Genomic DNA, 13,362 nt, shown 5'->3' with positions numbered 1-13,362 from the left:
AATTTAACACCAAATAGAATTGCAAAAATAAAAAGTGACTTCCAAAAGGTGTTAGAAGTGTAATTGTAAAGTAGCTTCTTTTTTATATAGGCTGACAAGACTCAGTAGCAAAAGAATACTGGCAGAATATCTTCAAAATACTAATTATAAAGGTACTAAATGACCACAGGACCCGAAAATTGCCATTTGGGGGCTTCTCCCTAGACAGTTGAGACCAGAATTAGAAATTTAGTTAACAGTTTATTGGTTAACAGTTTATTGCCTGAGTAATTTTGGAACAAAACTAAAAAAATTGATAAATTTCCAGGCCAATCATCTGGATTTGTAAAGTCTCGTTCACTGTGTTAACAAACAAGGCAAAGGCAATTAAGACTGGGACAGAAAAAGAACGACTCAAGAAATTTTTATTAGGACTTGACAGTTATTTATTGGGTATCAATGAAGCTGGAAGAGAATGCTCGAGAGGATTTGAGCTGTATATGAGTTACCATTTATGAAGTCATTTTGATAAATGCAAAGAGGCTTTGCGTGTTTATGGCACTGCGAGTTAATTTCCATTTGTTTGGGATAGTTCCTCTACTCAGCTTTCATTCTGAGTTTTTGAAAAAAGAGTGTGCATCTCACTCAACAAGTAAGAAGCACAGTGTCCAAGAAAGGAGTTTTCAACTAAAACGGTGTTCAAGATGATGATTTAAACAAATCAACAAAAAAAATTTGTACTGAGTTCCAGCAAACCCGAAGACTGTCAGTTTTTAAGCCTAAACATTCACAATACAAACTCTGTGTCCAAACAAATGAATGTTGTGTTTTTAGAAAAAGCCACCCGTCAAGCATCAGAGTTGTGAAATGCCCGCTTTGCTCTGCTGCTGTAAGAACGGGGTTTTTTCCACTCGCCCTGTCTCGAAGTCAGCCAACTTGTGGCGAATGGCCTCAACAGCTGAACTGCCACCACCCTTCACAAGCAAGCAGCAAGTCTGAGACATAAATACCCGTGATCCACTGCCGTTACTTCATCGCTGACTACTGTGTCTCGGAATAAAAGCAACAGATGGGGCCAAGAACATTGGAGATCATCTGGCTCTCTGCCTTGCGGCAAAGAGACATACACTGCTGCAGAGATAGCACAACTGGTGGAATGGCACGTGACATTCGTGCTGGCGAACTCACGTGACGCTTACTTTAAACCATTCCAACACTTCCCACAAAAAGAAGTTTTCTTTACGGGGTTGGATGAGACCCCAAGGGCTATCAAGTCCAACCCCCTGCAATGCAGGAACACATAATCAGAGCACTCCTGACAGAAGGCCATCCAGCCTCTCTTTAAAAACCTCCAAAGAAGGAGACTCCACCACACTCTGAGGTAGTGCATTCCACTGTCCGACAGCCCTTACTGTCAGGAAGTTTTTCCTGATGTTTCCTTCACCTTGAACCCATGACTCCTGGTCCTAGTCTCTGGAGCAGCAGAAAACAAGCTTGCTCCGCCACCAACGTAAGTTGAACCGTTCCGGGAGATGCAACTGAACATGTTCCGGGAGATGGAAAGAGGATCAGTACACTAATGGGAGCCATGCTCTGGTTTCCAGGTATGGGGCTTGTGGAAATGCTCCGCGGAAAGGAAACAAGAAACATTTGGGACAGCTTCATCCCAGTACTAGTGTGCTGGTGGTTTGCCACGTGTCTTTGACCTGACAGGTAGGAACACTGCAGGTATGATCCATTCCAAAACAGTGAGATCCCCCGCACCACCAAACCTCTTCCAGCAACAGCAGCAGATATGTGAAAGAAGATTTTGGCAGCAAACACATCCCTACAAGGACACCAGGCCCAGCTCTTTGGGGTAAACGACTGGTGAGGAGTTGAAACAACCCTCCGTTGTCTTGAAAGGAAAATAAACGTTCTACTCCACAAATAATTTTTTAAAAACTGGAACTGCATAAAAATTGGTCAGCACCTTAAGACAGGGGTGTCCAACTCTGGCGCTTCAGATGTTCATGGACTACAATTCCCACCAGCCAACTGGCCATGCCAGCAGGGGCTGATGGGAATTGTAGTCCATGAACATCTGAAGTGCCAGAATTGGACACCCCTGCCTTAAGATTATTCATTTGTATGCATACAAAACAAGGCTACAAAACCACCTCCTTCTTTGAAACTGTGAAAATTTAGACGTAACGGCATAAACCGCTACGCCCCATTAAGTTATAGGTAGTGTTGCATAGTGGTTAAGGTGTTGGACAAGGATCTGGGAAACTCAGGTTCGAATTCCCACTCTGCTTGCCAATACTTACAGCATATCAGGGCAATTGTCTGGTTTCTCCAGAAGTCCGCCCTCCATTACAAAGCGAAGGACTTGCTCGTTGGACATGCCTTGGTACGGCTGCTCTGCTAGCGTGGCTATTTCCCACAGGACGACGCCAAAAGACCTGTGGAAAAAGGTGCCATGTTAGGAACTGGTCCAAGCCAAGGGAGCTGGCTTCAGCCAACCCAGAACTGACTCCCTTGTGTATGTTGCCGACTTCTCCAGCTTAGCAGCTACTGGGCTGTTTCGCGGAGCGCTTCCTTGTCCCGCGCCCAAGAGCAAACTCAAGGCTCTACCACCCAGGCCTTTTAGCTTGCGTGGTATTTGCGTGGATGATTGCTCTGCAAAACAATCATCCATCACAAAAGGAGACACAAAGAGCCAAAAAATCCGAGGACATGGAAATCAGGTTGGGCTGAATGATGATGTTGCCCCTCAACGTGGGATGCTCCTCAAAAATGCAAGAGCATTGGAAAAGACAGAGGAAGGACAGAGGCACTCTCTCCCTTTCCAAGGAATTCCGCAAAGGAAAGGCAAGCAGTTTCCAAAATACACTCCGCTTTGTAAGGACCACAGCTGTAAAACTCAGGGTTTCAAAATGGATCTCTAGGGGTGTGGGAAAACAGAAACAAAACAACACCATTTCTAATTTTATAGCTTTAAGTCATATTCTGTCAGAATTCTATCCGTGAATTTCTCTTCTTAAACCTCTAATCTCCCCAAATATCTACCTATAGGATCTCCTAGTTCTCCCTTCCTAAAAGAGTCCCTCAGGGGTGCAGCGGGGCAAAGTGGCATCTGGAGCAAAATGGTGCCCCCCACGCTCCCCCCTGAGCCCCACTTACCTGAGCCAACGGCGGTCCTGTGGGCAAGCTCCCAGCAGTAGGGTCAGGGGTGCCCAGCTGCCCCCCCGCTGGTTCTGGGGGCAGCCTCCAGGCGGCCCCAATAGGGCCAGTCCCAAGTGAGATGGGGAAGGTATAAAGCGATTTTCTACCCCCTCACATGACTGGAACTGTGGCTCCACCATGCGTTTGTCCTCACCCAGCCCCATGGTAGCTATGCCACTGAAGTTCCTGCCTGTATTTTATAAAACCAAGCCAACTTGAAGAACGTACAGGTGTTGGTTTAGATTTGCTATGGGGGTTGTTGGTTTTTCTTTTAAGTTTCACAGATGTTTCACAGAGGAGAGGAAGGTGAGCTGCCTTCAAAAGGGGCTCTGCAAAAACAGAATGGCCGAAATCTCAAGAGACGGCAACAGGTTGGCTCTTCACGGAGCAGCAAAACCTGATTATGGCTCAAACGCCTTTAAAAATAAGCATGGTGTGAAAAGCACATCGGTAGTTACCAAACGTCAGAATGCGTCGTGAACACGCCGTCCTTCAGCGATTCTGGGGACATCCAGCGGACAGGCAGCAGGCCTTTCCCTCCTTTCCGATAGTAATCGGTTTCATAGCTGCCCCCCCCTCATGCTGCACCCAGCATGATGTTGGGAATAATTCCCACTGAGATAGGATCTAGGGAATCCCACCCAAGTAGCCCCTAAAGGTTCCAATACGACAAACGTTATTTTACGCAAACTGTTTGAATGCACTGTTTCTCCTCCACTTGTACTATAAGCATCTTTTCTGCTCTACTCCCAGAGAGGGACAGGAACAGGACTGGAACGTGAGCCCACAAAGACTAGACATTGTGTGGTGTAGAGGTAGGAGCGTCAGACAAGGGCCCCTTCCGCACATGGAGAATAATGCACTTTCAATCCACTTTGCAGCTGGATTTTACTGTGTGAAATAGCAAAATCCACTTGCAAACAATTGTGAAAGTGGATTGAAAGTGCATAATTCTGCATGTGCGGAAGGGGCCATTAGCTCTGGGTAGGAGACAGAGGTTCGAATCCTCATTCCGCTGTGGAAGTTTGCGGCGTGATCTTGGGCCAGTACCAATCTCTCAGCCTAACCTACCTCAAAGGAATGGTGTTCTAAGGATAAAACAGAGAAGAGAAGAATGTAAATGTTTTGAATCCCTACTGGGGAGAAAGACAGGGTATAAATCAAGTAATTGAACCCATTTCACCCAGTTACGGTTTCTGAAAATTTCGCCACGCAATCTCTAAGTCTTAGACATTCTCAAGCAGCCCGCCTTTCTCTCAAAAGCTGCATCGGTTAGAAATCTGCTTTGTTTTCCAAAAAGTAAATAATAAGGCTGAATTCTACCACAGACCCCAGGCACGCTTGTGATCAAGTTGTGCTCTGTATAAGACACAGAAAAAAACCACTGCCGTGCGGCACGTCCGCCCACTTCAAGTTCTTGTGTCTTTAGCAGCTGGGACACAAAAGAGAGAGTTAGGCAGCATACCTCCAATTTTCACAGTAAAGTCTTCTGCAACCATGCAGTTCCTTGCGGCGAGGTCTCTGTGGACGAACTTGTTGGCGTTCAGATAGGCCATGCCGTCTGCAATCTCGCCCGCCATCTGGATCATCTTCTTCAGCGCCGGAAGAGTCTGCGCTGGATTGTTCTAGAGGAGGAGACGTCAATGGGAACGTCAATAGAGAAAGGCCCGGGCCCTGCCCTGCCCTGCTTGCTGGCCTCTCATGCCAGGACAGGTCATTCATTTCTCTGGGGCCAACTGGACTACCTGTGTCAGAATTTATAACATCCAAATTGACAAATGCCATAATCCCACTATACACTGCATTGGTCAGGGCTCACCTGGAGTATTATTGTGCATCGTTCTGGAGGCCTCGATTCAAAAAGTAAGTGGATAGAACAGAGCAGGTGTGGAGGAGAGTGACGAAGATTATCAGGGGGCCTGGAGATTAAACTCTATGAGTAAAAGTTGAGGGACTTGGGAATGTTAAATGTGGAGCAAAGGAGGCTGAAGGGGGACATGCTGGCTCTCTTTAAAGTATTTGAAGGGCTGTCACTTAGAGGAGGGCAGGGAGGACAGAACTCGCAATAAGGGGTTTAAAGGAGGAGGAGGAGGAGAAGAGGAGGAGGAGAGGTTTGGATTTATACCCCACCTTTCTTTCCTTTAAGGAGCCTCAAGGAAGCTTACAAGCTCCTTTCCCTTCCTCTCCCCACAACAGACACCTTGTGAGGCAGGTGGGGCTGAGAGGGTTCCGAGAGAACTGTGACTAGCGCAAGGTCATCCAGGAGGAATGTAGGAGTGCAGAAACACATCTGGTTCACCAGGTAGGCCTCTGCCACTCAGGTGGAGGAGTGGGGAATCAAACCCGGTTTTCCAGATTAGAGTCCACCTGCTCTTAACCACTATACCACGCTGGCTCTTAATTACAGATGGATGTTAAGAAAAACAATTATTGAAAAAGTCATGCATCAGCCACCTAGGGATTTGCTGAGCTCCCCCTCGCCGACAATCTTTAAACAGCAGCCAGACAGACATTTGTCTGGGATGCTCTAGTCTAGGTTGATCCTCCCTTGAGCAGGGGGTTGGTCTGTGTGGCCCCTTCCGACTCTGTGAGTCTCAGTACTTCCCACAAACACTGAGGCAAGAAATCTGGTCTCTGATTTGTCGAAGGCTTCCATGGCCACAATCACTGGGGTGTTGTGGGGTTTCCGGGCTGTATGGCCGTGTTCCAGGAGCAGTTTCTCCTGAAGTTTCACCTGGATCTGTGGCTGGCATCTTCAGAGATTCTTTCTCCCACCCTGTACATTCCACAGGTATATATACTCCACTTGCTTTACTACCATTAGATCCTCTGAAGATGCCAGCCGATGCAGACGAAACATCAGGAGAAAATGCTGCTGGAACACGGCCATACAGCCCGGAAACCCCACAACATCCCAATCTGGTCTCTGTTTCCACACAGAATGGAACGACTGGAGCGATGCATGAGAGAGACACACCAGGGAGCGTTCTCATCCTTCGCCACAGCTGTGCATGTCTCCCTCCAAAGCCCATTCCAGGGCCAAGTTCTAGCCAGGTCTGTTTTCTTTCTCTTTCCGAGGAGAGAGGCCTTTGCTTTATGATCAAATTTTAATCTACCTCTCTCACGGCCCCGTTTGCTGTAAATTATGCATATCAGAAACTGCCCACCACGAAGCTAAGGGCCGGGGCAAGCGGAGCAGAGACGCCGCCGGCCGCAATTTCAAAGCGCCTCTGCTTGCCGCAGCCTCCCGCCTTCTCTTACCCCATTTGGACCGTGCAGAAGCACGTGGGCGGCTGCAAACGTTCGGCTGCCAGCAGGAACGTTAAATGCCCGGGGAATGACTAAATATTAGTGTTTGTTGCAAAACACTCATTCATAATTCATTTCCAAAACAAAGGGGAGCGGCGTGTAGCATTTAATTCATGAGCAATTAAAGTATCTGTCTGTGTGCGCTCCAGATGACTCTGTAGAGGGCTGGGGTGGGAACAGAAGTTTCCGCTCGAGTTTGTAAATTAGCAGGACGAAATTAGGAAGAGGCAATCACGTGGGGGCTGGGAAGGGGGTGAGCTTCCTCTTTCTGGCAGTCTTCAAGCAGTGGTTGGACGGACACTTGTCGGGGATGCTCTAGGCCAGTGGTGGCGAACCTATGGCACGGGTGCCAGAGGTGGCACTCAGAGCCCTCTCTGTGGGCACCCACGCACAGAGTTCGTCACGTGGAGGGGAAATCGCTCCCCCTTCCACACACGGCTGGCCTGGGCCGCTGGACTTGATGTGTGTGCACCTCAGCGAGCAGGGAGGACTCAGCTGGTGGGCCTGGTGCCTGTGCTCCAGGTGGCTGCTACCTGGGGTGGGAGGGGCAGAGGCGGCAAAGATGCTGGAGAGGCGCAGAGTGGCGCACGTAGGACTTGCTGGAGGCTACAGCAGGCTGGCCCCTGCTCGAGGGGGTTAATCAGGTTAAATTGCTGCATTGGCACTTTGCAATAAATAAGTGGGTTTTGGGTTGCAATTTGGGCACTCGGTCTCGAAAAGGTTCGCACGCACTGCTCCAGGCCGGGATCCTGCAATGATGAGGGTTGCAGCCAGCGAGGGTCTGTTTGGCCTCTTTCAGCTCTGCAAGACCTCCTATGGTCTCTTCCGCACGCAGGGCCATCAAATGCGTTTTCAAACCACTTTCACAACTGTTTGCAAGTGGATTTTGCCATTCCGCACAGCTTCAAAGAGCACTGAAAGCAGTTTGAAAGTGCATTATTCTGCATGTGCGGAATGAGCCTATGATTCACGGAACACAAGGCTTTGCTTAATGCTACAGGAGGAGAATTTAAAAAGTCTCCTTGAAATTTTAAGTGCCTATCACGTTGCCTTACACAGAGGCAAACAACTGGCTTGATCTCACCTACTCTGACTGGCAGCAGCTCTCCGGGGCCTTTGGGCAAGATCCTTGCCATTACCTTCTGTTTTTAAAGCAGGAGACAGCAGAGACTGGACCAAGAGGGGGAGGTGTGCTGCACGCAAAGACGACACTGTCGCATTCAACAACAGCCACAGCCTAAGCTTCTTGCACTGTAAACACTGGGAACAACTATGTGGCTTGTCGTCCCATTACTTCCTCACTAAAACCCAAACGCGCTCCTCCACAATCCCACCCCGTTGCCGGGCTCACTTCCAGCCGCAAGTGTGAGGGATCACATTTTTTCAGTTCGGGATTTGCATTTTGAATAAATCTGCAAGTAAGAACCGAGCACAGCAAGCAGAAAGGAGAGCTGGAGCTTCTCTCTCGCCTTTGTTTTGCACAGCGGGAAAGTTTTTCTTTACATGGGGTTGGGAAGCGCAGTTGACTTATGAGCACCTCGTGAGTTTTCAAGGCAAGGGGCTAAACAGATGTGGTTTGCCATTTCCTGCCTCTGGGGAGCCACTCCGGGTTGTCTCCCATCTAAGCACTAACCAGAACTGACCTTGCTTAGCGTCTGAAATCTGACAATATCAGGCTAGCCCAGTGATGGCGAACCTATGGCACGGGTGCCAGACGCGGCACTTGGAGACCTCTCTGTGGGCACGCGCACACAGAGTTCGCCATGGGGGGGGGGCGGAAAATCACCCCCCCACACACACACATATCAAGGCTGGCCTGGGCCACTGAACACAATGTGCATGCATCGCAGTGAGGACTCGGCTGGTGGGCCTGGTGCCTGTGCTCTGGGTGACTGCTGCATGGGGGGGGAGGGGGGGAGTGTAGAGGAGGCAGAGATGCTAGAGAGGCACAGAGCTCTGCGCGTAGGACTTGCTGGAGGCTAGAGCAGGCTGGCCCCTGCTCAAATGGGTGTGGCAGAGGAAGAAGGAGCCAACCGGTTTTTTCTAAACTAAAACCGCAGCACTCAGGTTAAACTGCAGGGCTGGCACTTTGTGATAAATAAGTGTGGTTTGGTTTGCAATTTGGGCACTCGGTCTCAAAAAGGTTTGCCATCACTGGGCTAGCCTGAACCGTCCAGATGAGGGTTTTCTTCTTTACATGGCAGGCCCCATATTGCAATGCTTTTCTATCTGCCACAAGGACTCCATTCCGCTGACAACCCCCACCCCCACCCCCCAGCAAGGCACTGCACTAAACGACAGAACGCCCTGGAAAGATTGAGGTGGCGGGGTTTGGTGGGCAAAACATGCGTTGTTTTAAATGTCACCTTTGCCCGGCAAGAGAGGAATGGGGCTCACCTCCGTGTCTGGCCGGAGAGACCGCAGATAACTCTTCAGATCTCCCCGCGTCATGAGTTCCATAATGACAAGCGTGGGCTGTCCTTGGGAGACAACGCCGAGAAGCCGCACCTATTGAGAGAAATGCTTGGGATTAAGGACCATTGGGCACGAAAGATGGCAAGTTTAGTACATGCACCATTTCAGAGATAACCGCTGTGCCTGTGGTTGGCAAAGCCTGGACATAAACAGGACATGCATTTGGCTGAGAAGAAAGGTAACTTTATTAAGGTTCAGTAGCCCATAGGCCGTGTCCTTGCGTGTGTGTAAAGTGCCATCAAGTCACGGCTGACTTTTGGCAATCCAGTAGGCCTTCAATACAAGAAACTAATAGAGTTAGTTTGTCATTGTGTTCCTCTGCATAGCGATCCTGGGCATCATTGGTGGTCTCCCATCCAAGTGCTAACTGAGGTGGTTTGCCATTGACAAGAAACTAACAGAGCTGGTTTGCCATTAACAAGAAACTAACAGAGGTAGTTTGCCACTGACAAGAAACTAACAGAGGTAGTTTGCCATTGTCTTCCTCTGCAAAGTGACTCTGGAATTCCTTGGTGGTCTCCCATCCAAGTGCTAACTGAGGTGGTTTGCCATTGTCTTTCTCTGCATAGCGACTCTAGTATTTGTTGGTGGTCACCCACCCAAGTACTTGCCAAGGCCGACCCTGCTTAGCTTCTGAGATCTGATGAGACCAGTCTACCCTGGGCCCACACAGGCCACACACCAAAGGATTAAAAAAACAGAAATAACACCAAATCAAATTTAGCCTCATCAACTTGGCAATTTGTGCTACAGTCAGTTAAAAATAACCTCCGTTTGTGAACGTCTCAGGCGGCTGAGTACTTGTGCAGCCACTTTGCAAGCGCTTTCTCCCTGGCTGAGGCATGTTTTGGCCAATAAAAAAAGACACATAACAATGAATCAACCGCCAGAAAGGAACAGTCACAAAGACGCTGTTCTGGAGGCATCTGCAGGAAACACCCTCTCATCTGAGCTGCAGGCAAAGCATTTCAGCGTGCTGTCATGTATGGCCACCTCAGTTTGGGAACCAGCAGCGTACAAGAGCAGCGTGAAAGTCCAAATTTGGATGAGTATTTGACTCCAGCATAAAGCGGAGAAGAAAAGTATAACTTGGCCAATGAGTGGAAAGTAAATCTCACTGAATCCTACTGGTTTGATGTTGCATATATGGGAATAACATCATGACCTCTGCTAGTCCTGAACACATTTTAGTTCCTGTGCCTCAATCAATCCCTCCATTTCTCACAAGTCTTTGCCTATCTCTGCACCGCAGCTCTTTACTCCCATCATCCACTCCTATCCAAATACTGCTCGTGAACCAAGCACCCTGAGAAATTAATCAGTTGACGGAAGGAAGCTCGCTGCATTCTCTGTATTTACTTCCCAATAAATGGGGATACATTTTTAATATGGCTTTTCAGCCCCAAAAACTGGCACTCGAAGTACCCCCGAGAAATCAAAATATGGATTATAATTAAAATAACGCTGGGGTAGATTCTCAGTTGGCTGCTTCTAACCCAAATGTATTTTCTTTACATTGTAAACATCTTTTTGGACACTTGTCAAGAGGCAGAAATGGCAGGATATATATATAAAGATCCCATAGCTGGGACCCTCCCAGCACTGAGCAGAGAAAGGCATTTACTAACGATCGCATGAACATTTTACAACTTTCAGAATAGGATGCTGACTGATGAAACAGCTTGCTCTTGCGAACCCAGATCTACTGAAGGTCTGGCACAGGTGATCTTTCAGTGCTCGAGGTTTACAAGATTGGGAAAGATATCTTGGGAATATCTTGTGGGGGTTATCAGAGAGAACAGATTTGACTAAACTTGCAATGCAATCGCTAGATAGAGATAAATGGACTACATTGCAAATTTTATTGCCATGGTTGCTAAGATAAAGTTAAGACCCCTTGACGTAAATTCTATTGATGAATAGTTTTCATTAGGGTAAGTAATTTTTAAGTAGAGAGTTTATTCTCATTACAGCATAAACGAACAATCAGTAAATGTGACATTTATATGTAGAACTTATAGTGTGAATGTCTAATGATTCATTTCCGTACTAGGTTTCATGACATTAATTTCATAATAGCCCTTAGTCTTGTTTTCATCTCCATCTACTCATTAAAAAAGCTTTATTTGGAACATTTTTTTCCAGAAATCTTTCCCTTTTTACTTTAATTCTCATCTGAATCTTCTAACATGTATGTGTAGAAGGAATTCCATTTTTCCTAAAATTCCAATCTCGGTCTGTCATGTAGATGGAATGTTAACGCTTGCCGTGCCATCATATCCTGCCAATTTGTTTTTTCCACTCTTCCGGAGTTCGGCATTTGTGTGTTTTCCATTTTGCAGCAAATATTATCCTTGCCTCTGTTACCATACATTTGAATAATTCATTACAATAATTTCAGAATGTTGCTTGGTAATGTATTCAATAACAATAATTCAATAATTTTTTGGAGCCCATCACAACCTTAAATAATTTTTAAGGCACAGATCATTGTTTTGGAAGATACGAAATTAATCTGTTACTATGGCCATGAATTTTGAACTGTGGCAAGCAACGTATCAGCATTTGTTTCAATTTGTGCTGTGATTTTCTGATTCTGAGTTTGAGGCTTGCGATGACTTTGAGCCAACGCAAAAGACGTATCTTATTTGATTAGGTTTTTTTTAACAAGCAATTAAAAATAGAACTATCAATGCATTTATATTTCCATCTTTTCTTGTGCACTGATGCATTAGAGACTTTGAATTTTTTAATGCTGACTTTACTGTATTCCAACATTTCTGGTTTTGTTTTTTTGTTTTTTAAAAATAGCACTCTTTGCTAGTGTCTGTTCATTGACAGCACTTTCTTGGAAGCTCCAAACAGTCTGATGCCCCACCCACACCTGTTCTATATTTTGTATTACCTGATCTTAGTAAGATAACACCATCAGGAAGTTGAAGCTGGGCTTTATTTTTCCACACAACCTCAGATTTTTGCACATTTCACTAAGTATGGCCTCCAGCTCTTCCAAGGCAGACTATTTATGGGTCCAGAAACTTACCACATGATGACAATTGAACTCCTTCATCACAGAGGCCTCGTTCAAAAATTCGATCCGTTCGCGCATGCTCGCCGACTCATTGACGGTCTTGATGGCCACCCTGGTTTCCAGTTCATCTTTCACCACACCCTTCGCGATTCCCTCATACACCATCCCAAAGGAGCCCTGCCCCAGTTCTCGGCACATGGTGATCTTTTCCCGGGGCACTTCCCACTCATCTGGTACGTAAACTGCAAAAATCACAAAGAACCATTTCATGCAAAGCGGCCTCACACCGAATCAAAGTCAGCATTGCTCAGCACTGGCTCTCCAGGTTCTCAAGTGGAGACCTTTCACATTACCTACAGGTTTTTAACTGGAAATACCAAGAAGTGAACTTGGCTCCTTCTGTAAGCTAAGCAGAACCTCCCCCACTGAGTCACGACCCTTCCCCAAAACTTTCACCCACAGCTCTGAGGCAAATCCTCAATACTGACTGGATCCATAATTTCCTCCTCAGTCACAAAACAAAACAGAAATCCAGGGACGCCTTCATGACTAACATTTCCTCCATGGGTCAGAGCTCACTTCTTCAGAGGGAATGATGAAGAAATCCTTTATCACGAAGGGAAATGAGGAACTGGGAGCGGAGAAGAAGAAGAAGAGTTTGGATTTATATCCCCCACTTTCTCTCCCGTAGGGAGACTCAAAGGGGCTTACAATCTCCTTTCCCTTCCCCCCCGCACAACAGACACCTTGTGAGGCGGGTGGGGCTGAGAGAGCTCCAAGAAGCTGTGACTAGCTCAAGATCACCCAACTGGCGTGTGTGGGAGTGCACAGGCTAATCTGAATTCCCCAGATAAGCCTCCACAGCTCAGGCAGCAGAGCTGGGAATCAAACCCGGTTCCTCCAGATTAGATACATGAGCTCTTAACCTCCTACGCCACTGCTGCCAAGAGAGGCTTAGTATGAACCCTACCATAATTTTTTAGGTGAGATTCACTGGAGTGGATTCATTTGTGACCTCCAACAAATGATAAGTCGGAAGCTCCAGTCTCTCTCTTATGGGGGGGGTGACGGGAAGTGCCATCAAGTTACAGCTGACTTATGGCAACCCTGTAGGCCAGTGGCTTCCAACTGGGGGTATGAGAACCCTCAGTATTATGTACCACAGCATTTGGGGTTACGTAAAAAAGAATTGCGTAATAGGTTTGCTAATACGGGGGTACAATTTAAGGAAGGTGTACACAAGTGAAAAAGGTCGGGAACCACTGCTGTAAGGTTTCCTCCACCAGAGATGATCAAAGATGGTTTGCCATTGCCTGCGCCCTGTGTGAAATGAGAGTTCTGAGAGAACTGGGACTGGCCCA

At 47.1% G+C, this 13,362-nt stretch overlaps 1 protein-coding gene across 1 annotated transcript in view; it reads right to left on the bottom strand.

Annotated features, from left to right (window-relative positions):
* The window catches only part of IGF1R (insulin like growth factor 1 receptor), a 213,011-nt gene that overhangs the window by 10,326 nt on the left and 189,323 nt on the right, over positions 1 to 13,362 (bottom strand). The window contains exons 7-12 of the mRNA XM_048481648.1: positions 12,014 to 12,243; positions 8,893 to 9,003; positions 4,648 to 4,811; positions 4,237 to 4,248; positions 3,645 to 3,752; positions 2,289 to 2,423 (exon numbers count right to left, since the gene is read on the bottom strand). Coding sequence (XP_048337605.1) covers positions 2,289 to 2,423; positions 3,645 to 3,752; positions 4,237 to 4,248; positions 4,648 to 4,811; positions 8,893 to 9,003; positions 12,014 to 12,243 — 760 coding nt within the window. The remainder of the gene's footprint in view (positions 1 to 2,288; positions 2,424 to 3,644; positions 3,753 to 4,236; positions 4,249 to 4,647; positions 4,812 to 8,892; positions 9,004 to 12,013; positions 12,244 to 13,362) is intronic.

This window comes from Sphaerodactylus townsendi, linkage group LG17 (assembly GCF_021028975.2).
Source record: "Sphaerodactylus townsendi isolate TG3544 linkage group LG17, MPM_Stown_v2.3, whole genome shotgun sequence".
Taxonomy (NCBI): Eukaryota; Metazoa; Chordata; class Lepidosauria; order Squamata; family Sphaerodactylidae; genus Sphaerodactylus; species Sphaerodactylus townsendi.
This window is presented reverse-complemented; position numbering and strand designations above follow the sequence as displayed.